At 40.2% G+C, this 25,628-nt stretch overlaps 2 protein-coding genes across 4 annotated transcripts; both read right to left on the minus strand.

Moving 5' to 3' along the window:
• Nucleotides 1-229: 229 nt before the first annotated feature.
• On the minus strand, nt 230-3,169 carry LOC131549337 (acidic mammalian chitinase-like). Its single transcript, XM_058791421.1, has 10 exons — nt 3,121-3,169; nt 2,798-3,002; nt 2,612-2,668; nt 2,353-2,518; nt 1,978-2,102; nt 1,748-1,871; nt 1,471-1,653; nt 1,271-1,387; nt 1,037-1,169; nt 230-681 (listed from the first exon to the last, which is right to left on the minus strand). The coding sequence occupies exons 1-10, from the start codon at nt 3,167-3,169 to the stop codon at nt 428-430; spliced, it is 1,413 nt and encodes a 470-aa protein (XP_058647404.1). The 3' UTR covers nt 230-427.
• Nucleotides 508-23,857, minus strand: LOC131549336 (acidic mammalian chitinase-like). Of its 3 annotated transcripts, none has more exons than XR_009273384.1 (13): nt 22,492-23,857; nt 22,363-22,404; nt 22,247-22,273; nt 21,924-22,128; nt 21,738-21,794; nt 21,479-21,644; nt 21,104-21,228; nt 20,874-20,997; nt 20,597-20,779; nt 20,397-20,513; nt 20,163-20,295; nt 19,488-19,807; nt 508-561 (listed from the first exon to the last, which is right to left on the minus strand). XR_009273384.1 is itself a non-coding variant. In XM_058791420.1 (13 exons), exons 3-13 carry the CDS (start codon nt 22,385-22,387, stop codon nt 19,554-19,556), a joined length of 1,416 nt encoding a protein of 471 aa, XP_058647403.1. In that variant the 5' UTR covers nt 22,388-22,404; nt 22,492-22,590; nt 22,919-23,857; the 3' UTR covers nt 19,206-19,553. The 3 variants fall into 3 exon arrangements, 2 of the variants coding, with proteins under 2 accessions (XP_058647403.1, XP_058647401.1); XM_058791420.1 differs by lacking the exon at nt 508-561 and having other exon boundaries at nt 19,206-19,807; nt 22,492-22,590; nt 22,919-23,857; XM_058791418.1 differs by lacking the exon at nt 508-561 and having other exon boundaries at nt 19,206-19,807.
• Nucleotides 23,858-25,628: the final 1,771 nt, after the last annotated feature.

Genomic DNA, 25,628 nt, shown 5'->3' on the forward strand with positions numbered 1-25,628 from the left:
AGTGTTTTGTTCTGGTTTGATTATTGATAAGTATTGATGAGTATGATGATAAAACATCTAGCATCTCACAGAACACTAATAGATTGATGTTTTTTTATTGATCCCACCATGCATTCTGTTTCTAATGTATCCAGAATCATTTTAATGATGGCTGCATGTTGTTTATTAATGAGTTAAAAATCTTTTTGAGTTGTGCACATTTTTTATTTATTTTTTAATTTTTTATGTTTCTTTATAAATGATGCATTTGTACAGCGATTGTACTAACAGCAATCACATGAATAGATTTACAGGGGAGAGAAAAAACACGTATTATACATTCAAATGGAAAAACAAAGCACATTAATTATGTTCAGTCCACACATTCTTCTTGTGTGCTATGCAAATCTGCAGTGTCCTGTTTTACTGTTTTCACAGTAGTGATCCCTTAGTGTTTGGGCCAGCCACAGCACTTACAGCTGTTATCAAACACAGTGCCTGGACCGCAGTTATCCATGTAAGTGTGGCCTCCTGCACAGTTATAATATTTGTTGGGGTCTTCAGGATGAGGATAGAGTCCATCTGGCTTTCCATTACAGAATCCTGGTCCTGGAGCATGAGTGGTGGTGGTGGTGGTCGTGGTGGTTTTTGTTGTTGTTTGTCCGGGTTTGAGGGTGGTGGTTGGAGGCAGAGGAGGCAATTCTGATAAAAATAATGGCATGTTAGCATTAGCTAGGGAGCTTTTTAGCTTTTCTTTTGCTTGTAATATTTAACACTATTATTGAAACCCGATTTGATAGGTGTCAGTTTGTCTGTGAAATTTGGTGGCACTGCCACCTATTGGTTCTAAAAAGTTTATAAAAGTATATAAAAAATGTTTATAACTTTCCAAACATTCAGCTTGGTTTATAAAGATTCCTTGACTCACAGTACAGTGTTGACAGTTTTACCAAAGTCAGCCATAACATGCCTACTTGTCTGCAATTTTGAATTTTACCACAAACTACCTGAGCAGCTTAAGGTGAACAGCGCCACCTAGTAATTAGTAAAGACTTACCAATATCCAGAAGATTGCGCAAATGGCCCATGAGAGGATGGTTCCCCTGATTGCAGAACTGTCCAGCAAAGTCATCCAGATCAAGCGCCCAGACGAAGGCTCCACCAAACTTCTTGTCTTTCAGATAACGGACCTATAAATTGAAAGCAAAATAGTTAGTTCCTAGTCAGTTGCTGACAAATACTGACATTCCAACTGAACTCCAGTAAATCAATACTCAAATCTCAAAAATACCTTAGTTTCGAAGCTCTCCTTGGTGTCAAATCCAACCCATTCGCCATTCTTTGCGGCATAGGGCACCTTCTGATCCTCAATCCACTGGAGTGTTGTTCCCTCCAGGAATCCACAGATCTATACAGATATTGACAGTATTGTATTATAAATTTCATTCATTTTACTTTCCATTTTGGACAAAATGACTCCAAAGCTCCCACCTCATAGTAAGACCAGAATCCAGCCTCGCGAGTGTAGGTTCCAGCTGAAGCAGGTCCACTAGCTGGGGCTCCAACACTAGTATCTGCAGATGACAGACGGAAAGTGCGACCATATGTTGCAAATCCCATTCTGAGTTTCTCCACAGGGGTGCCGTTGTCCCTCCAATAGCGCATGGCGTAGTCCTGAATGAGGAGGAGAGCTCTCATTTCAAAAAGGATTCCTTCGGGAGGTTTGAAAACCTCATGATAAATTATGTTACAGTATATCAATTCTTACTGTATTAAAGTAGATCAGGTCTCCCTCATCCTTTGAGCCTTGGTACAGGGGGCTGTTGTGTCCTGTGAATCTTTCCCAAGTTCCATGGAAGTCATAAGTCATCACATTGATTAAGTCCAGGTACCTGGAAAAAAAAAGGTTACACAAATCAAACAGGGTCTTGGTGGCTTATTTTCACCTCATTGCTCTGCCATTTTGTAACTCTTATGATTCAGTGTCGTCATACTTACTTTGCAACCTCTGCAATCTCGAATCCATCATCAATTGTCCCTTTGCCAGCTGGTACAGCAGCAGTCAGCATCAGTCTAGCTCTGCCAGTAGCTTTGCCCTCAGCCTCATAGGCCTCAATAATTTCCTACAAAAAAAACAAAACAGTGATAAATAAATGAATAAACATCGAACTGATGAATAACGACACAACTGTTTTCAGTTGAGCTACCTATCTCTGAACTGAATCAACACCTAACTGACCGGAGCTGAATAATGTGTAAATTATTGTATGAAGCACTATATGAATCAAGGATACTTGACTCAACATGAAAAGAGATCAAGTAAAGAAAGTGCTCCATTTGCTTAAGAAGACACTGTATTACAATCAGACCCACCTTCAACAGCAGTGTGAATCTTTGTTTGTCTTCGGGTGGACTTCCTCTTGATCCTGGATATTCCCAGTCCAGGTCCAGACCATCAAATCCGTAAGTTCTCAGGAACTTGATGGAGGACTGAATGAACTTCTGACGGTTTGCAGCATTGGACACCATGATGGAGAACCTGGGATGGATTTAATGAACAGGCTTAGATGTTTTTGTATTTCATTTGACAACATAAAACTAAACTTCATCATTTTTTTTTCAGAATACGTACTGTGCTGAACCAAAGTTCCATCCACCGATAGCCAAGAGAGTTTTAAGATGGGGATTTCTGTGAGGATAATGGTGATATTTTAGGATTTTGTGATAGTATTCATTTAGTAAATTACCTCACACTCTCACAAAAACATCATACATGATTCGAGAAACTGACCAACGTTATATAGTAACTAATACATACGTGTTCTTGAGTTCATTGAAGGCTTTGTATAGAGTCTCATCGTTCCATTCATAGGTGATAAGCTCGTTGGCATGGTTGATCATTGCAAAAGCATAGAAAAGGTGTGTACAAAGGAAAGGATCCACATTTGAGGGCATATACTTTCCAATTCCAGGTCTGTACTGAGACCAGTTGGTGAAGTAGCAGCCCATTTCCATGGAGAAGGCTGGATATGGATACACAAAGAAGACATTTCAAGATCTTTCTGATTTGAGCATATCAGTTAATAATAATTCATTACAATGAATGTGATATGATGATGCAGTAGATACTCAATGACTTACCAACATGGCAGAGCACCAATCCCAAACCTAGAATATGCAATGATATCATGTAAATGACAAATATAAAAGAATGAATAAAACACACTAGTATTTCACTTATTATTTCAACACATTACCTGCAACGAGCGTAAGCTTTCCATGTTGATTTCTAATTTCTCTGTAAGAATAAAAGAAGAGTTTTATTAATTACATATAAACTAATAGCAGAAATAAAGATTTTAAGCTGTATTTCGGTTAGACATACCTAGGGTACCTCAAGGAAGGAAAATGTACAGAGGAGCTTCAGGACCTCATGGTTTTTATAGAAACTGGGTGTTGCCATATGGGATGATTTATTAGGATGCTGTTAGATATGGTATCTCTCATAAACCATGGACTGAATTGACAATAACGTGCAAGTAAAAATACCTTTGGCCTTTTAAGTACAATTTGCGAGAATCTAAAATCATAGATAAGATGAAAATTTAGGCCTGCTGCAATAAAATCTGTGCAATGTGCCAATGTGTGTGTTACACTGATATCATACACATATCACTGATATAATGCAACTCATTTACACATCCACAAACGGGTAAAATTTATCAAATTAAACAACTGATCACATGTAAAACAACACGTAATATATATAATTTTGTGTTCTTGCCCTTTATTGTATGTTGGCAAAACAAAACGTGCATTACGCACTAGAATTGTTGAACATATGAATGCTATCAGGAGAAAGGATCACACTTCTCCGATTTTTCGTCATTTTGAGTTTGCAAAGTTCCTGGGCATTGAGAGGGTTCCTTTGCATAGGAGAGGTGGTAACCGTGACAGTAAATTGTTACAAAGAGAGGCTTTTTGAGTTGAAGAGATGGATCTTGCTTGTTTTTTGTAAAGAGAAATTGTTGGTATTATCATGCAATTCTGTCTTTAGATGCTGAAAAAGCATTTGACAGAATTGAGTGGAATTACCTGTTTGAGTCACTTAGACGCTTTGGATTAGGAACAAAATATTTAAAAGCTTTGAAATATTTCAAAGCTATTTAACCTGGCTAGAGGTACAAGGCAAGGGTGCCCGTTATCACCTTTATTGTTTTTATTTGCAATTGAACCCCTGGCCATGACTATTAGAAGAAGTCCAAGCATAAAGGGTATGAAGATAGGAGAGAGGGATCATCATATGTCTCTGTTCGCAGATGATATTGTTCTATTTCTAACCAATTTAAAGAACTCCATTCCCGCACTTATAAATATTATGGGAAAATTTGGAAGATTCTCGGGCTATAAAATCAATAACAGTAAAAGTATTCTGCTATTATTAAATGATCAAGAGAGAAAAGCCCCCTTGAGTCATACACAATTTACCAATGAATCTGATGGTTTCTCTTATTTAGGAATTAAAATTACGCCTGATATAGCTAATATAGTCCCCGCTAATTATGATCCGTTACTGAAGGGAGTTATGGAATCCTTGGACAAATGGAGCACAATGCCCATTTCCTTAGTGGGACGTATAAGCATAATTAAAATGTCGATCCTACCTAAATTTCTATACCTTTTTCAATCTATTCCTCTTCCACTACCCAATACTTTTCTTTCCACCCTCAAAAAAACCTTTACCAGGTTCATATGGTATGTTACCATATGAACCTGGTAAAGGTTCATATGGTAACATATGAACCGCAGCCACTGATGTCAACTTCCTGAACGAGCTAAATTACTTTTATGCTCGCTTTGAAAGAGACAACAGAGAAACTGCCACCAAGCTCAATCCCTCAGCTGACCACCCACCAATCATACTCTCCTCCACAGATGTCTGCAAGGCACTGAGCCGGATCAGCGCGCACAAGGCTGCTGGACCAGACAACATCCCTGGTCATGTTCTCAGGGCATGTGCAGAGCAGCTCGCTGGGGTTTTTACAGACATTTTCAACCTGTCACTTCCCCAAGCAGCCGTACCAACATGCTTTAAATGCACTTCCATTGTGCCAGTGCCAAAACACTCTAGTCCGAGGTGCCCCAATGACTACCGCCCTGTAGCACTCACACCCATCGTCATGAAGTGCTTTGAGCGGCTGGTCCTGGAACACCTAAAAGACTCTCTACCATCCACATTGGACTCACACCAGTTTGCCTACCGTAGCAATAGGAGCACAGAGGATGCAGTTTCCATGGCACTGCACTCTGTGCTCACTCACCTGGACAATAAGAACACTTATGCACGTATGCTGTTTGTTGACTTCAGCTCAGCATTCAACACTGTCATCCCAACCAAGTTAATAGCCAAACTTGGAGACCTGGGCATCAATACCTCAATGTGTAACTGGATTTTGGACTTCCTGACCAACAGACCCCAGAATGTTCGATCAGGATTCACCTGCTCCACATCCATCACACTTAACACTGGTGTACCACAGGGCTGTGTGCTAAGCCCGTTTCTCTACTCCCTCTTCACCTCCGACTGCAAGCCTGTGTATGGATCTAATTCCATCGTCAACTTCGCAGACGACACCACGGTGATTGGCCTCATCAGTAACAACGATGAGACTGCCTATAGGGAGGAGATCCAGCACCTGGCCACATGGTGCACTGAAAATAACCTGCTCCTCAACACCACCAAAACGAAGGAGCTCATCGTGGACTTCAGGAAGGAGTCAAGAGGCACACACGACACCATCCACATCAATGGAATGGCTGTTGAGCGTGTCTCCAGTTTCAAGTTCCTGGGGATCCACATCTCGGCGGACATGTTGTGGAAAACCAACACCTCCAGCCTGGTCAAGAAGGCTCACCAGCGCCTCTTCTTTCTGAGGACACTGAGGAAGAATCAGCTCTCCTCTGCTATCCTGGTGAACTTCTATCGCTGCGCAATAGAAAGCATCCTGACCAACTCTGTCACAGTATGGTATGGGAGCTGCTCTGTTGCGGAGCGCAAGGCACTGCAGCGGGTGGTGAAAACTGCCCAGCTCATCACAGGGACTCCACTACCTGCCATCGAACACATCCAGAGAAAACGCTGTCTGCATCGAGCTCGCAGCATCCTTAAGGACTCCTCTCACCCAGCCCACAGACTGTTTTCTCTCCTGCCCACCGGTAGGCGTTTCAGGTGCCTCCGGACCAGGACCAGCAGACTAAAGAACAGTTTCTTCCCCAGAGCTGTCTCTTTACTGAACTCTAACCCCCGTTGATCCACTTCCTCATATATTATTAACTATTCTCTCCTACCTCACATCGGCCTTATTTGCACTACTGAATGTAAATTTTTATTACAGTAACAACTGTTTACTTTTGTATCTTGCACTACCATACCTAAATTGGACTATGCTCATTTGCACTGCCGACTGTTGTTTACATTATCAATGTTTACATTATCAATGTTTACATTAACATTTTGCACCGTATGTCTCATTGTAATATGCAATCACTTCCACTGCACTTTTACACCTTGTTTATAGTAATAGTCATCTGTATATATATTATATTGATAGTACATATCACCTGTAAATTCTGTTTATAGTAATAGCCATCTGTATATTTATTCACTATACATATTCACCTGTAAATTCTGTTTATATTAATAACCATCTTTCTATATATATTTATACATATATTCAGTACATATCCTTGTCCTGCACTTATTCAACCATTGTATATACTGCACTTGCTGCTATTGCACTTCTGGTTAGACCTAAACTGCATTTCGTTGCCCTGTACCTGTACTTGTGTAATGACAATAAAGTTTAATCTAATCTAATCTAATCTAATATGGAATAATAAACGACCTCGGCTACGTCTATCCCTCCTCTACCTACCATACGATCGTGGAGGGCTTCAAGTGCCAAACATAAAACTATACTACTGGGCGACACAGCTTCGAACAGCTATGTTTTACTTCTCCTTTGACCACCCATCAAAATATTCCTTTGGAATCAAAGCTTTGTTTATTGCATATATATCCTGAAAATATGTCAGTAAATCCAAATAAAAAGAAGCTCATAGATTTCAGTTTAATACAAGCTAAACGTGTTGTTGCTTTAGTATGGAAAAACATCCAAAGACCTGTTCTTTCACAGTGGATTAAAGAAATGTCTGACAACCTTGCTCTTGAAAAATTAACATATGCAATAATAATAATAATAATAAGTTTTATTTATATAGCGCCTTTCCAGAGCTCAAGGACACTTTACAATAAACATCAGAAATGCGAGGAAAACAACATCAGAAATCCAAAGAGTAATATACAATGTTACAAGTACCGGCTGGTATCGTGTAAACGGCTTATATGCTCTCGCTCTGAAACAGGAGAAATAAGTGAGAAGAGGCAAAGTCTGCGTCCGTTTCTCATCTCGCTCAGCAGAAAGAGAGCCAAGAGGATTTATTACACAATCACAATTAAAATCCTACTTGGTTATAAACACACAATGTTTTCTCATGAAATAGACAGTTTCAAGAATAAAATACAATTTGTCTTTTTTTTATCTTTCAGCAATTACTGAGATATAAACTGTGTATGATCAAATAAATCACAATGACAATCACCACTGTTATCTTGTAAGTTGTCTCTTTTTCAACTTAATATAAAACATAGTTTATGTTTTCGCTTGCATATAGTTCTTAAATGCATTTTCCGTTTTCAACTAGCATCATTTTCTACTCTTACACAATGCATGAGCTGACAGACTTCTAACATGCTTTTCACATATTACACAATATCATACATTTCAAAACTATTTAACTTTACAAAAATGTTCAAAAAACTAGAAATAAAACTCTGTTCCACGTGACCTTGGTAGTAATAGATGACGTCACCGGGCGCGAACATACAACTGTTGTTATATATACATATATCCACATTTTCATAAAACAGCCTTCTCACACGAACCTTGAAACATTCAGCGACATATAAACATACTATATTTCAGTTATTTAACTTAATTTACTAGTCTACCAACCTGAAACAGGAGAAATAAGTGAGAAGAGGCAAAGTCTGCGTCCGTTTATCATCTCGCTCAGCAGAAAGAGAAAGACCGCAAAACGGGACAAACTGACGTAGCGCCCCGAAAGCACAATACGCGCCACACTGCCCCCTGCTGACGAACTCCACAATTACTCCTGCCCGCTATATAAAATATATTAGTGCAAATGAATGGTAGACACAGGTTAATTACCCCTGAACAAAATTAAGAACAAACATTTCTTTATAAAATTACAAAAACTACCACAAATGTGATAACAATTTAATAGGGCATCACACGCTCCCTGACAACAAAAAAAAAAATGGCTCCTGACATTTGCAAAAATCTTTGTCAAAACCGTTAAACCCTTTTAACTCTTAACTTTGATGCTCAAATCTCTATTCAATGAACAAGCATAGTTGGTGGACTGTATGTGGCTGGAACTTGGTAAGAATATGGTAAGTATGGTGTCTGAGGGTAATGGAGTGGATACGGATATGGCATACAATAAGGCGGTATGTATGGAAAGAGTGAGAGTGCAGGTGTAGTGTGATGAGACGCTTCTATGACAGGTACATAAGGTGCTGGGTAAACAGTCATTGAGTTAACTGTGGCGTGTGCCTGAACTGACGGTTCACCTAATGACTCATATGTGAGGAAATGGCGTGGCCTTCTCTCACAAGCAGACCTTCTAATGTCTGACTGAGTGTTTTCTACAGGAGGGGTCAAAGGTCGAGCTTCTGAGTCAGAGTCTTGGTGTTCATTGTTTTCTTCTTCTTCTACATGTTCAGTGCATAAAGGTAAGTTTTCATCACTGTTATGTCTTGTCTCAGTAGGGTTTGGTAAGTGTTCAGGCACCGTATGACTTTCTCTTCTTACAGGTGTTGGTTCTGACCCCTGAATCACTGGATACTGGGTGAGTTGCTCCTGGTAGATAACAGGTCTTTCCTCTGTCCTTACAATTGGCCTCCTTAACCAGTATCTCGAGCCAGAATCATCATCTGAATCATTTTCACTATCCTCACTCGTGTCTGCTTGTCTTTGAGTGTCTGTCATTCTGTCTTGGTTTTGTCTGTTATGTGTTTTCTTCTCAGGGATAGGTCTGATGTCAGATGGAGTAACATCGACAGGCAAGTCGTTCACCAGCAACAGGAGATTACGGTGCAGTGTCCTGCTTTTCTGTTTGTTTCCAGTGTCAGGGCAGACAACGACACTGGGTTCTCACCAAGTTGACGTTCGACTATGTATATAGTCTTCTCCCAGTACGCCTAGTTTTCCTGGTCCTCCACGTTCACCAAGGTTCCGGACCAGAACTCTGTCCCCTGGTTGCAGTACCACCCTCTTGTCTTCTTGTCATACATCACTTTTCCCTTGCACTGGACTTTTACTATTCTCGCTAGCAATGCGGTAGGCTTCTGTCATCTTTTCGCCCATTTCTCTGCAAATCCTCTAGGTGAGTATGGTTCCCTTTCTCCAACCAACCCAAACAGCAAGTCAACTGGGAGATGTGGGTGACGGCCGTAGAGGAGGAAAACGGTGAGTAGCCGGTGGATTCATGTCTGGTGCAATTGTATGCGTGTATAACATGCGGAAGGTGGTCCTTCCACCGCAATTTCTCACTATCAGTCAATGTTCTTAACATCTGGAGGATGGTGCGGTTCAACCGCTCAGCTGGGTTGCCTTGTGGGTGGTAGGCGGCGTCCGTGAGTGGCCAACCCCTGCCAACCGCTGTAATGATTGGAATAGCTTGTTCTCGAATTCACGACCCTGGTCATGATGAAGTTTGGATGGATATCCCAACCGGGGTATGAAATCATTGAAGATGCGCTCAGCAGCTGTTTTCCCGCTCTTGTTCTTCGTGGGATATGCCTGAGCAAATCTAGTGAAATGGTCAATCACTACTAGGATATACTCATATCCTCCACAACTGGTTTCCAGATGCAAGTAATCAATACACACAAGCTCTAAAGGGAAATTAGATGTGATGCTGCCCATAGGAGCTCGAGTGTGTGTTGTGGGTTTCTTAGATCTGATACAGGGACATTTTCGGGTGACATAGTCTTCAATTTCTTTCGCCATAAAGGGCAAGTAAAACCTTTCCCGAGCAAGATGGAGTACTCTTTCTGTGCCTACATGACCCATCTCATTGTGTAGGTACTTCAGAGCTATTGACCTGTGTTTCAGAGGGAGGACTAACTGTTTGTGCTGGTTTGTCCTTCTGTAAAGGAGGCCGTCTTCAAGGTGCAACTTACTCCACTCATGCAGCAGCTTTCGGGTGGCTCCACTAACAGTTTGGCGTATGTCGTCCGTCAGTTTTTTGTTTGACTCCTTTAACTCAATAATCTTGCCTATTGCTTGATCCTCTCTCTGGGCTTTAACAAGATCATCATGGCTGATAGTCGGCAGGTGACAATGAGGTTGTGGAGGAGGATCCGGGAACGATGTTAAGTGCTGCAACCCAGGCCACATCCTTCCGTTCTGCTGCCTGACTCCCATCCCATGTAGCACGTACTGCCTCGTTCGAGAGCTCCTCTGTACAAACCACCTCATATTTCCCCATGTCCAACGGGAGCCGAGACAGTGTGTCTGCATCTCCATTTGATTTTCCAGGCCTATATCTGATGTCGAACCGGAAGTCTGAGAGTTCTCCCACCCACCGATGACCAACAGCGTTGAGTTTTGCTGTACTCATGATATAGGTCAGGGGTTGTTGTCCGTGTACACAGTGAAATGGGGAGCGTGGTACAGGTAGTCCCGGAACTTTTCACACACAGCCCATTTCAGTGCGAGGAACTCCAGTTTTCCACTGTGCAGGTGATAATTACGTTCAGCCGGTGTCAACGTTCTCGAGCCATAGCCAATGACTCTCAGTTTTCCATTCTGGCGCTGATAGAGGACAGCCCCCAGGCCCTGGTCTGAGGCGTCTGTATGCAGCGTGAATGGTAGGTTGAAGTCAGGGTAGGCTAAAACAGGTGGAGTTACAAGGAGATCTACCAGTTGTTCTAAAGCTTCCTGATGTTGAGGAGTCCAGTCAACAGGCTCTCGGAAGGCAGCTGTGGGCGTTTGGTTGTTTTACCCCGTTTTGGAATCTGTGCTTTCCCTGGCTTGATTTGGAGCAACTCATAGATTGGCTTGGCGATCCTGGAAAAATCCCGGATGTAGGAGCGATAATATCCTAAGACACCTGTCAGTTTCCTTACATCACCAACTGTCTGTGGTGTCTTGCTTGTCAAGGTTTTGACTGCCTCAAAGTCCCTTGGGTCTATCTTGACACCATCAGCTGACACAAGGCGCCCGACGTACCTGACTTCTTGTCTGAACAATTCACATTTTTCAGGCCTCAGTTTTACTCCGTGCTGTTGGAGAGCCTGGAGCACTTTACGGAGAGCCTCCACATGCTCATCGAATGTTCTGGCATAACAGAGCACGTCATCCAGATATGGGATGCAGCATTCATCCCTGAGTGTGCCTAGCACCTCCTCCATGCTCCGCTGGAATGCTGCTGGTGCGTTCGAGAGTCCAAATGGGATACGGACCCATTCGTAGAGCCCCCACGGGGTGATGAAGGCAGTCAGGTGACGTGAACCCTCGGCGATGAAACCCTGATGGTAAGCTTTTCCTTGGTTGAGAATACTAAACCAGGTATAGCCCCCCAGTGTATCGGTCAGGTCTTGTATTCTGGGCAGCGGATGTCGATCAGGTACAGTCTTTTTGTTCAGGAGGCGATAATCAATACAAAGACGTAGGCTGCCATCTTTCTTCCTAACACAGACAACTGGGGCGGCATATGGGGATTTGGACCTAACTATCCAGCCTTTCATCAGCAACTCCTGCACATATTCCTTTACCTCTTTAAACAGTGGCTTCGGTATCATGGAGTATGCCCTCTGCACAGGAATTTCATCTGTGAGGGTGATCGACATTTGTAGGCTTGGTAAACATCCAATATCATTTCTGTCACGTGCGAAAGCTCCGGCTTCTTCACACAGCATTTTGTTGACTTTTTCCCTTTGTGTCTCATCAAGGTGACTGAGGTCGATAGAAGGTTGCCATGACGATGGACGGGCGTCCACAGGTGTTGATACAGCACTGTTAACAGTCACTGTGGGCTTGGGTGTTTCAGGTGAGTCTGTGGTGATCACTTTTTCAACACAGTGGATGCTACCAAGTGCTGTCTTTCTCGGCAGAGTTACTGTATGTTTAGTGTTGTTACCCACAGGTACAGCTACATAGGGTTTTCTTGGATTTTGTACCTCCAACAGGCCTTCACCCACATCCAGATCTGTCAACTGCACATTGTTGTCATCAGGCTCAAATAGAAAGACTGTGTCAGATGTACTCATGTGAGGAGGAAGTTGGCACTTGACCCAGGCTACCTGACCTGCTGGGATAACAATGTCCTGTCTGCCTGTCCGTAGGTGCCCGTACTGCACAGAGGGTTTGCTAGCTTGGATGAAGTTCACCATTAGCTCTGCTTTCTCTGCTGGTATACACAAGGCATTACAGAGTAAGACGACTAGAGTTGAAACCAGCTTTTCAGGTTGTTCTTGTATCATCTCTTCCAGCACGTTGAAACCTAACAGTGGTCTTTCCAGAGCAAGACTGCTGACAAGAAAAGGCACAGTGATTGACAGATTAGGGTCTTCATTCCCCATCAAATTGACTGTAAGGGCAGCCCAACCATCAAACGGGAGAACGTCACCGTTCACCGCATACACTCTTAACTCGTCTTCTTCACCAATTATTTCACTGAGTGGTCTAACAGGAGTGTCAGGTAAGTATCTACTCTTCCAGTCTCTATCGATCATGCTTACTTGAGCACCAGTGTCTAACAGGGCACTGACTGCTAGTCCGTTTAGGTTACAATGGGTGAGAGCTCTCCTTCCAATGAGTTTGGCTAGGCGTTCCCTTTTGCTGTGAGGTGAGTCTTGAGTGAACGGATTGGTTGTCTTGTTTGGTTGTTTCTGTTTCTTTTCCGTGATTTTATCTTTTGTGTGAGTGTTTGAGTCTTTTGTCAGTCTTTCATTTTCAGGTTGATCAGTATGACAAGTGTCAGGTTGGGACGGTCGCTGAAACCCGGTCACTGTTTGTCCCTCGGCAGAGACCGGTTCCAGTTTCCCTGACGTGTTGGTCTCTTTAGACAACCCACTGCCCGGTGGCCTTCTTCACCACAGTGAAAACAATGAGGACAGTCAGGACGATTTTGTTCCACACACTTGTCACAGCCATACTGTTTCTCTCTCTTGCGGTCTCCTCTACCTTTCCCATTGTAGCTGAACTGTCCCGTCGCCGGTGTCTGCATTGACTGTCTCATGAGCTCAACCACACCTGTAAGCTGTTCAAGTTTTTCTGTTAACTGCTGGATCACATCTGTTTCCGGCACCTTATCCCTTACACTAGAACCCTGGGCAGCGCTGACTTCAGACTGAGCACTATGCACATTTGTTAGCCTTTGGCGGGTGGCTGGACCTAGCCTTCGCTGCCTTTCACTTTCATCGCACATTATTTTCTTCATCTGTTTCAGGATTTCCTCATCCGATACTCCGGTGTCCCCAAGCAATGACTTCAGCTCTCTGCGGACATCATCATGTTTATGACCTAGGCCCTGATACACGGTATGAAGAAACACATCCTGCACTGTGCTTGCACTGTACTTAACACCTGTGTCAGCATGTCTTGAAGCTAGCATGATCTTCTGTTTAAGTCCAATGACTCTGTATAGGAACTGTTGGGGTGTCTCACTGTCTTTTTGTTTGGTGCACATGAGTTCCTGGAACAGCTCGGTGTTGCTTTGCTCACCCAGGTGGGAATGAAGAAAGGCTTTCAGTTCTTCTACAGTCAGATCATCCTTATTCATCAACATGTCTTTAAAAGTTCCTGGCTTGATGACTTTGAGGACAGCTCTTACAACTTCTGCATCACTGAACTGCTCCTTTAAACCGTCTCCCATCTGCCGACAGACACTGTTGTAGCTGAGATCTGACCCCTGGTCCCCAATCTGACCCCCTTGAATCTTCAATTCTCTGCGATGGAGGTACGACAACTCTCTTAAAGAGAGCAACTTGTCATGTGTTAGTGGTGTTGAGTTTTCACTTAAACCTCTGGTGTCTGTTACATTACTACTCTGTGAGGTGAGTCCTATCTTTACAGATGACTGGGGTACAGACTGTGGAGTGTGTGTATGTTTGCACTGCATAATCTGCCTACTTAGCTCCTCATAACTAGTAAGTATTTTCTGCAGCTCTGTGTCATGTGTGTCACTAGCCGTGGAGGGTGTCACGTGGGTTGCACTAGCAATCCCAAAATCAGTAGCATCACTTTCATCAGTTGGGTCAACATTATCATTAGCATGACTTACATTCCCACTGCCCAATACATCAACTGCTACTGCAACTTGTAAAGTACGATCCTGAATAACTGTGTCGATTACCTCCCTTAAGTTTAATAGATGTGCCAGCCCAGAATCCTCTAACTCTAGTAAAGGCCCACTGGACATGAAACTGCAAATGTACTCAAAACAACCCTCCTCATCTGTAGAATTGACGAGACTCATCTGTTCCTGGCACTGCACCCACTGACTTGGCAATCTGGAACAGTTCATCTACGGAAAGAGTGAGCAGAGTCTTTTTGATGTCCCACACCAACCTTTTCCTCTCACTATCCGCCATAACTGCTTCCCAATTCCACGCACTTGGGCACCAAAGTCCAGGATTACAATTCACGCGCTGTTCTTGACGAGTGGTGATTTCAGCACTGCACAGTCATCATTCGTTGTTCATTACGGTAACCTCTTCATTAGTAGACTGGATTGATGTTATTTGGAGATTTCTTTCACTGGCTGCAGCTCGCTGGTTGCATCAGGTCACTTTTGGTCCGAGGTTGCAGTATCACTGGATCAGCTTCCGGCCACCAGGTGGGAGTGATCCCGGACGAGCCCCCAATAAACTGTTACAAGTACCGGCTGGTATCGTGTAAACGGCTTATATGCTCTCGCTCTGAAACAGGAGAAATAAGTGAGAAGAGGCAAAGTCTGCGTCCGTTTCTCATCTCGCTCAGCAGAAAGAGAGCCAAGAGGATTTATTACACAATCACAATTAAAATCCTACTTGGTTATAAACACAATTTTATTCAAAAATAAAATACAATTTGTCTTTTTTTTATCTTTCAGCAATTACTGAGATATAAACTGTGTATGATCAAATAAATCACAATGACAATCACCACTGTTATCTTGTAAGTTGTCTCTTTTTCAACTTAATATAAAACATAGTTTATGTTTTCGCTTGCATATAGTTCTTAAATGCATTTTCCGTTTTCAACTAGCATCATTTTCTACTCTTACACAATGCATGAGCTGACAGACTTCTAACATGTTTTTATACCACTTTTAGAATATAAAACGTTTGGTTTTAACACTAGCTTTTGACATATTACACAATATCATACATTTCAAAACTATTTAACTTTACAAAAATGTTCAAAAATCTAGAAATAAAACTCTGTTCCACGTGACCTTGGTAGTAATAGATGACGTCACCGGGCGCGAACATACAACTGTTGTTATATATACATATATCCACATTTTCATAAAACAGCCTTCTCACACGAACCTTGAAACATTCAGCGACATATAAACATACTATATTTCAGTAAATTTAACTTAATTTACTAGTCTACCAACCTGAAACAGGAGAAATAAGTGAGAAGAGGCAAAGTCTGCGTCCGTTTCTCATCTCGCTCAGCAGAAAGAGAAAGACCGCAAAACGGGACAAACTGACGTAGCGCCCCGAAAGCACAATACGCGCCACACTGCCCCCTGCTGACGAACTCCACAATTACTCCTGCCCGCTATATAAAATATATTAGTGCAAATGAATGGTAGACACAGGTTAATTACCCCTGAACAAAATTAAGAACAAACATTTCTTTATAAAATTACAAAAACTACCACAAATGTGATAACAATTTAATAGGGCATCACAACAACATAAAACAAAGTAAACAGAAGTTAACTAAGAAAGATAACATTCTGAAAACAAGTGAGTTTTGAGCAGCGATTTGAATTCAGACAGGCTATTGGCAAGACAGAGTGATCTGGGTAGAGAGTTCAATAATTTAGGGGCAACAACACTGAACGATCTGCCCTCCATGGAAGAGAGCTGATATCGAGGGATGGTGAGAAGGCGAGAATCAGAGGACCGCAATGAACGTGGTGGAGAATAGGGGTGGAGCAGATTGCAGAGATAGTAAGGGGCCAGACCATTCAAGGCTTTAAAAGTAAGCAGGATAATTTTAAACTTGATGCGATAGGCCACTGGTAGCCAGTGCAGATCAGCTAGAATAGGGGTGATGTGGGCTGAACGCTTGGTGCGAGTGAGAATACGAGCGGCTGAGTTTTGAATATACTGTAATCTAGCAATAGTGGTAGCTGGCAAGCCAATGAAGAGGGCATTACAGTAATCGAGACGAGATGAGACAAAAGCGTGAATGAGAGTTTCTGTCTTTGGTACTTATGAAAGGACAGAGCTGGACAATTCGTCGTAAGTGAAAAATGCCAATTTAGAGAGAGAGTTAATATGATACTGAAATGAAAGAGATGGGTCAAACATAACACCGAGATTTCTAACGATACTAGATGGAGTGATTAGAGTGCCAGTAATATCACAAGTAAAGTCAGCGGAACTTTGGTGGTAAGTGCTGGAGTACCAATGATGATGATCTCGGTTTTTCCATATTTAGTTTCAGAAAATTAGAGTTAAGCCAAGTTTTAATATCCTGCACGCAAACAGAAATTTTGTCGATTTGGGTGGATAGGGAAGGCCTGCATGACGTGTAGATTTGGATGTCATCAGCATAAAAATGATAGCTAAAGCCGTGACGCTGTAGTATCTGACCCAGTGGTAAAATGTAAATAATAAACAGCAAAGGCCCCAGAACGGAACCCTGGGGGACGCCTTGTTTCAGGGGGGCAGTAGGGGGATCTGAAATCCCGAGCAGAAATGTAAAAGTGTCTGTCATATAGATATGAAGAGAACCAGGAAAGAGCAGTACCAGATATACCCACAGCCGAAAGTCGAGAGATGAGTAAATCATGAGAGATAGTGTCAAAGGCAGAACTGAGGTCTAGTAACAGAAGTAACGATAGAGAGCCGGTATCGAAAGAGAGTAATAAATCATTAACTACCTTTACAAGGGCAGTTTCTGTACTATGTTTTGGACGGAAGCCTGACTGAAATGGATCAAAGAAATTATTTGCCACTAGGAAGGACCGTAGCTGGGCTGCTACAGTACTTTCCAGTAATTTAGCAACAGATGGCAAGTTTGAAATGGGACGATAATTGGATAAAACTGAAGGATCGAGATTGGGTTTTTTGAGAACCGGGGTAACTGCAGCGATTTTAAGTGACTGAGGAAAAGTAGTAGTGACAAGCGAAGCATTTATGAAATGAGAGATAGGTGCAGAAATTACCGAATGACACTGTTTTAAGAGAGAAGTAGGAGCTGGGTCTAGTCGACAGGTAGAGGAGTTGGATTTCGAAATAAGCTCAGAGACAGAGGAAGGATTAGTAAGAGAGAAGTAGGATAGGGAATGACCAGAGGGATTAGGCTCAAAGTTAAAATTGATAGTGCTGTTCGAAAAGCCCTGGTGGACGGCAGCCGTCTTGTCTAGAAGATGATTTAGAAAGGAGTAGCAGAATTCAGCTGAACCTGCAGTATCATTAGGTGGGGGTTTGGTAAGTTTATTTACTGTGTCGAATAGTGCTTTTGGCCTGTTACAAGCTTTATTAATCATGGCAGAAACAAAACTAGAGCGTGCTAAGTGTAAGGCAGATTTGTAATTTTTGAGATGTTCAAGAAAGGCTTGGTGATGAACAGTGAGGCCAGTTTTCCTATAGAGACGTTCAAGCCGTCGACTGGAGCTCTTGAGGATGTGAAGGTCGGGGGTAAACCAGGGAGAAGTATGAGTAGAAGGAACAGTTCTAGTCTTAACAGGAGCATGTACAGACAAAATATCAGATAATATGGAGTTAAAATTTGAAAGAATCAGTGAAGGAGAAGATAAATCAAAAACATCAGAAAGATTAGAGGAAACAATAGAGGAACAAAATGATGTGACATCAACATTATTACAATTACGGTAGGATATAACAGTCTTTGCAGATTTATCATGTATTGGCAAACTAAAGTGAAAGTCTATGAGTTTATGATCAGAGATACCAGTATCAGAGGAAGAGATGGAACAAATACCAACACCTGAGGTACAGATCAAATCAAGGACATGACCATGAGAATGAGTAGGAAAATTAACATGCTGAGACAAATTAAAGCATTCAAAAACAGACAGTAGTTGAGTGGTGTTAGAGCAAACAACATCAACATGTATATTAAAGTCACCAAGCAGGAGAACAGGAGAAGACATGGAGCAGGCAAGGGTTAACAGTTCACTAAGTTGGGAAAAAAAGTTTGAAAATGCTTTGGGAGGACGATAGAGTAGAATGATAGTAAGAGAGTCAGCCTTCAGAACCATATATTCAAATGTATCGGTGTCGTGGAAGTCGAGTTACCAATAAGAGGTAAAGCAGATGTTTTAAAAAGGTGTGGTCCCCTTTTAGGCAATTTGTAAATATAAAGTGAAATGCTATGTAATGATGACTATAATTTGAAATCCAATGTGCTATAATATTTAAAAAAAAAATATATATATATTTTTTTTAATACATCAGTGAATGTTAATTCATTATCCTTATTTAAATTTCATTTAATTTTTGTATTTTCATATATTACTTTATTATATAACTTATTATATTTAATGTTATTTTCTGTTTGATAAATGTAGGGGTGGGAAAGTATACTCTGTAATGTTATATAATTTGATATTCTGTAGTGTTCATGTGGGTTTTGTAACAAAAATTAATAAAAGTTGGAAAAAAAACAATAATAATAAAAAAAGAACAGTCATAAATTAACCAAGATTTGTCATTTTAATTCTCTAATATGAAAATATGCAAGAAGTCAGTTACAATTACTAAATATTTCTTGCAAAAATTGCAGTTAATCTGCTGGAAGTGTTTTGTTCTGGTTTGATTATTGATAAGTATTGATGAGTATGATGATAAAACATCTAGCATCTCACAGAACACTAATAGATTGATGTTTTTTTTTTATTGATCCCACCATGCATTCTGTTTCTAATGTATCCAGAATCATTTTAATGATGGCTGCATGTTGTTTATTGATGAGTTAAAAATCTTTTTGAGTTGTGCACATTTTTTAATTTATTTTTTTATTTTTTATGTTTCTTTATAAATGATGCATTTGTACAGCGATTGTACTAACAGCAATCACATGAATAGATTTACAGGGGAGAGAAAAAACACGTTTTATACATTCAAATGGAAAAACAAAGCACATTAATTATGTTCAGTCCACACATTCTTCTTGTGTGCTATGCAAATCTGCAGTGTCCTGTTTTACTGTTTTCACAGTAGTGATCCCTTAGTGTTTGGGCCAGCCACAGCACTTACAGCTGTTATCAAACACAGTGCCTGGACCGCAGTTATCCATGTAAGTGTGGCCTCCTGCACAGTTATAATATTTGTTGGGGTCTTCAGGATGAGGATAGAGTCCATCTGGCTTTCCATTACAGAATCCTGGTCCTGGAGCATGAGTGGTGGTGGTGGTGGTTGTGGTGGTTTTTGTGGTTGTTTGTCCGGGTTTGAGGGTGGTGGTTGGAGGCAGAGGAGGCAATTCTGATAAAAATAATGGCATATTAGCATTAGCTAGGGAGCTTTTTAGCTTTTCTTTTGCTTGTAATATTTAACACTATTATTGAAACCCGATTTGATAGGTGTCAGTTTGTCTGTGAAATTTGGTGGCACTGCCACCTACTGGTTCTAAAAAGTTTATAAAAGTATATGAAAAATGTTTATAACTTTCCAAACATTCAGCTTGGTTTATAAAGATTCCTTGACTCACAGTACAGTGTTGACAGTTTTACCAAAGTCAGCCATAACATGCCTACTTGTCTGCAATTTTGAATTTTACCACAAACTACCTGAGCAGCTTAAGGTGAACAGCGCCACCTAGTAATTAGTAAAGACTTACCAATATCCAGAAGATTGCGCAAATGGCCCATGAGAGGATGGTTCCCCTGATTGCAGAACTGTCCTGCAAAGTCATCCAGATCAAGTGCCCAGACGAAGGCTCCACCAAACTTCTTGTCTTTCAGATAACGGACCTATAAATTGAAAGCAAAATAGTTAGTTCCTAGTCAGTTGCTGACAAATACTGACATTCCAACTGAACTCCAGTAAATCAATACTCAAATCTCAAAAATACCTTAGTTTCGAAGCTCTCCTTGGTGTCAAATCCAACCCATTCGCCATTCTTTGCGGCATAGGGCACCTTCTGATCCTCAATCCACTGGAGTGTTGTTCCCTCCAGGAATCCACAGATCTATACAGATATTGACAGTATTGTATTATAAATTTCATTCATTTTACTTTCCATTTTGGACAAAATGACTCCAAAGCTCCCACCTCATAGTAAGACCAGAATCCAGCCTCGCGAGTGTAGGTTCCAGCTGAAGCAGGTCCACTAGCTGGGGCTCCAACACTAGTATCTGCAGATGACAGACGGAAAGTGCGACCATATGTTGCAAAACCCATTCTGAGTTTCTCCACAGGGGTGCCGTTGTCCCTCCAATAGCGCATGGCGTAGTCCTGAATGAGGAGGAGAGCTCTCATTTTAAAAAGGATTCCTTCGGGAGGTTTGAAAACCTCATGATAAATTATGTTACAGTATATCAATTCTTACTGTATTAAAGTAGATCAGGTCTCCCTCATCCTTTGAGCCTTGGTACAGGGGGCTGTTGTGTCCTGTGAATCTTTCCCAAGTTCCATGGAAGTCATAAGTCATCACATTGATTAAGTCCAGGTACCTGAAAAAAAAAAGGTTACACAAATCAAACAGGGTCTTGGTGGCTTATTTTCACCTCATTGCTCTGCCATTTTGTAACTCTTATGATTCAGTGTCGTCATACTTACTTTGCAACCTCTGCAATCTCGAATCCATCATCAATTGTCCCTTTGCCAGCTGGTACAGCAGCAGTCAGCATCAGTCTAGCTCTGCCAGTAGCTTTGCCCTCAGCCTCATAGGCCTCAATAATTTCCTACAAAAAAAACAAAACAGTGATAAATAAATGAATAAACATCAAACTGATGAATAACGACACAACTGTTTTCAGTTGAGCTACCTATCTCTGAACTGAATCAACACCTAACTGACCGGAGCTGAATAATGTGTAAATTATTGTATGAAGCACTATATGAATCAAGGATACTTGACTCAACATGAAAAGAGATCAAGTAAAGAAAGTGCTCCATTTGCTTAAGAAGACACTGTATTACAATCAGACCCACCTTCAACAGCAGTGTGAATCTTTGTTTGTCTTCGGGTGGACTTCCTCTTGATCCTGGATATTCCCAGTCCAGGTCCAGACCATCAAATCCGTAAGTTCTCAGGAACTTGATGGAGGACTGAATGAACTTCTGACGGTTTGCAGCATTGGACACCATGATGGAGAACCTGGGATGGATTTAATGAACAGGCTTAGATGTTTTTGTATTTCATTTGACAACATAAAACTAAACTTCATCATTTTTTTTTCAGAATACGTACTGTGCTGAACCAAAGTTCCATCCACCGATAGCCAAGAGAGTTTTAAGATGGGGATTTCTGTGAGGATAATGGTGATATTTTAGGATTTTGTGATAGTATTCATTTAGTAAATTACCTCACACTCTCACAAAAACATCATACATGATTCGAGAAACTGACCAACGTTATATAGTAACTAATACATACGTGTTCTTGAGTTCATTGAAGGCTTTGTATAGAGTCTCATCGTTCCATTCATAGGTGATAAGCTCGTTGGCATGGTTGATCATTGCAAAAGCATAGAAAAGGTGTGTACAAAGGAAAGGATCCACATTTGAGGGCATATACTTTCCAATTCCAGGTCTGTACTGAGACCAGTTGGTGAAGTAGCAGCCCATTTCCATGGAGAAGGCTGGATATGGATACACAAAGAAGACATTTCAAGATCTTTCTGATTTGAGCATATCAGTTAATAATAATTCATTACAATGAATGTGATATGATGATGCAGTAGATACTCAATGACTTACCAACATGGCAGAGCACCAATCCCAAACCTAGAATATGCAATGATATCATGTAAATGACAAATATAAAAGAATGAATAAAACACACTAGTATTTCACTTATTATTTCAACACATTACCTGCAACGAGCGTAAGCTTTCCCATGTTGATTTCTAATTTCTCTGTAAGAATAAAAGAAGAGTTTTATTAATTACATATAAACTAATAGCAGAAATAAAGATTTTAAGCTGTATTTCGGTTAGACATACCTAGGGTACCTCAAGGAAGGAAAATGTACAGAGGAGCTTCAGGACCTCATGGTTTTTATAGAAACTGGGTGTTGCCATATGGGATGATTTATTAGGATGCTGTTAGATATGGTATCTCTCATAAACCATGGACTGAATTGACAATAACGTGCAAGTAAAAATACCTTTGGCCTTTTAAGTACAATTTGCGAGAATCTAAAATCATAGATAAGATGAAAATTTAGGCCTGCTGCAATAAAATCTGTGCAATGTGCCAATGTGTGTGTTACACTTATATCATACACATATCACTGATATAATGCAACTCATTTACACATCCACAAACGGGTAAAATTTATCAAATTAAACAACTGATCACATGTAATATATATAATTTTGTGTTCTTGCCCTTTATTGTATGTTGGTAAACAAAACGTGCATTACGCACTAGAATTGTTGAACATATGAATGCTATCAGGAGAAAGGATCACACTTCTCAGATTTTTCGTCATTTTGAGTTTGCAAAGTTCCTGGGCATTGAGAGGGTTCCTTTGCATAGGAGAGGTGGTAACCGTGACAGTAAATTGTTACAAAGAGAGGCTTTTTGAGTTGAAGAGATGGATCTTGCTTGTTTTTTGTAAAGAGAAATTGTTGGTATGACAATTATCCCTCATTGATTAAGATCAGCTGTCAGCAATTTGCAATTGGGCCTATATAAACTAGGTTCACACTGCAGGCTAAAGTGGCCCAAATACGACTTTTTGCCCAAATGTGACCCATATATGATTTTCTTATGACAGTCTGAACAGCACAAATCCGATTTTTTTCAAATCAGGCCCAGGCCACTTTCATATGTGGTCCTAAATCGGATACATATCCGATATTTTGCAATGCGACTTCTGTCTGAACGGCCATGTGGCATTACATGCGATTTTTACGTCATTGAAATACGACAGACGTCACAATTCTGCGCTGGAGGAAATCGTGCCCTCCTTCTTAATATTGTTCTTCTCATCACTTCGTTATTTAGGCTCCCATTGCACATTAACTTAAAAATTGCTAAACACGCGCTAACACGAGCAGCATCCATTTTTATTTCCGCAAACACAGTGCGTCACGTCTTCTTCTGTGCATGCGGGTCACTTCTGGGCCGTATACGGTTTACACACGAGACTGATGGTAGTCGCATTTAAATGACAATGTGAACAACAGCGCAAAAAAAAAATCGGAGTTCAGCAAAAAATCCGATCTGAGCATTAAGACCTGCAGTGTGAGCTAAGTGTGGTTTGCTTTTTTTGCCTCATGAGCACTGAAGAAAGCATGGGCTGAAACGTCTGCTCTCTGCTCTGTTTTTAATACACTTTGCACATTTTTTGTCACTTTTTCACTTTTGTATATGAAAAATAAATAACTAAATTTTTGGTAGACCTTTTTGGTCTGTTTTGAATTTTTGTAGTGTGCAGACAAATTCAGCTACCTATTGGACTGTTACACTGATATGAAATTAGCAGGGGATGTACTAACTTCTACATATTAAAATAAATATTCAGCTGACATCAGTTATGCATTTACATTTGAAAAAAGTAATTATAAAATAATTATCATGTAATATGTGCCAGAGGAAATGACAATGTGCGATAAATATAAATGAAAATAACTGCTCCTCTGAGACTTTTAGTAAAAGCATAAAGAGTTCTTTATTTGTATGTTAGTCCTAAGGTATTGCTAAAAATAATTCATTCCATTAATAGTAATCCTATTACTATTTCTATTAATAGTTATGTTACTTAGCTGTGATTATATAATAGCTGAATTTGGTATCTGAATAAAAGGTTTACATGCATTTTACAGCAAATAAAATTTTTATGGGGTCAATATTATTTATAGAGACTTATGTAAGCAATTTATCTTTACAAAGATAATTTTCTTATATAACATTGGTGTGCTATCAGAACCACATAATAAATTGCTGTGGTGCCTTTAGACTTATCACTTCAACATCAGCATAATATTCCCCAACTGTTTTGGAAACCAAAACCAAACAGATGGTTAAATTGCACTTATCAATAAACTTTTGTACTGTCACATTTGTCATCATTTTGCCTTCATTCGGGAATGAATTAAACTGTGTACAATCTTATCATTAAATAAAAAATATAAATAAAGATAATAAGAACTAAAGCTTTGAAGATATTGAAAGATCTTATCACTGGTACATTGCCATGTGACGACATCAGTGTGAAAAAGAAAGAACATTACAGAAGACAGGAAATATGCTGCAAAACAACAGTTTGTGACTGTATAAAAGAACTCTTTAACATTAATACTTTAAAAGTTATTTTAAATTTTCAATACATTACATTTTTGTTTAAGGAAATTAATACTTTTATTCAGCAAAAACACATTAAATTGATCAAAAGTGACACTAAGGACATTTATAGCGTTATTAAAAAAATTCAAATAAAGGTCACACTTTATATTAGGTGGCCTTTACTATGTAATTGCATCAAAAAATAAGTACAACGTACTTATTGTGTTCATACTGTATTGCAAAACACTATTGCTGCTATTGAGGAGGGATACGGGTAAGGTTAGGGACAGGTTTGGTGGTATGGGTAGATTTAAGGGTGGGTTAAGGTGTAAGGGATGGGTTGACGGTGTAATTATAAATGTAATTACAGAAATTAATTACAGATGTAATTACATATATGTGTTTTTAAAAATATAAGTACAATGTAAAAACATGTATATAAACAATAAGTGCATTGTATCAAATGATTAATTTAAATGTAAGTACATAGTTGTTAAGGCCACCTAATATAAAATGGGACCATACTGTTCTTTTTAACTTTTTATTCATGAAAGAACCCACTAATGCCTGGAATAATTGCATCTGAAAATTCAGCTTTTCCATCACAGGAATAAAATATATTTTAAAATATATTAAAACAGAAAACAGTCATTTTAAAATATATAACTGTTTTACTGTATTTTTGATTAAATAAATACCCGAGAAGAGATGATGCCAACCCTCAGACAACATATAAAACTACCAAATTATGCTATAAGTTTGATCGCAACATATAATAATTGCTGTTAATAGTGTTCACCGTCTGTTTGATAACTAACTGCTTGAGTTTTACTGTAAATTTTTGCCA

The sequence above is a fragment of the Onychostoma macrolepis genome, chromosome 11 (assembly GCF_012432095.1).
Source record: "Onychostoma macrolepis isolate SWU-2019 chromosome 11, ASM1243209v1, whole genome shotgun sequence".
NCBI lineage: Eukaryota > Metazoa > Chordata > Actinopteri > Cypriniformes > Cyprinidae > Onychostoma > Onychostoma macrolepis.

Bases quoted from the DNA above. Each gene is read 5' to 3' on its own strand.
- LOC131549337 (XM_058791421.1), bottom strand. From the start codon at position 3,169: ATGATATCATTGCATATTCTAGGTTTGGGATTGGTGCTCTGCCATGTT. The intron at 2,519-2,611 runs GTACGTATTCTG...AATCCATCCCAG, and splicing joins TGGAACTTTGGTTCAGCACA to GTTCTCCATCATGGTGTCCA. The intron at 682-1,036 runs GTAAGTCTTTAC...TATTTTTATCAG, and splicing joins GCGCAATCTTCTGGATATTG to AATTGCCTCCTCTGCCTCCA.
- LOC131549336 (XM_058791420.1), bottom strand. From the start codon at position 22,387: ATGGGAAAGCTTACGCTCGTTGCAG. The intron at 22,129-22,246 runs GTAAGTCATTGA...ATCCATATCCAG, and splicing joins ATTGGTGCTCTGCCATGTTG to CCTTCTCCATGGAAATGGGC. The intron at 21,229-21,478 runs GTGGGTCTGATT...TTTTTTTTGTAG, and splicing joins GATTCACACTGCTGTTGAAG to GAAATTATTGAGGCCTATGA.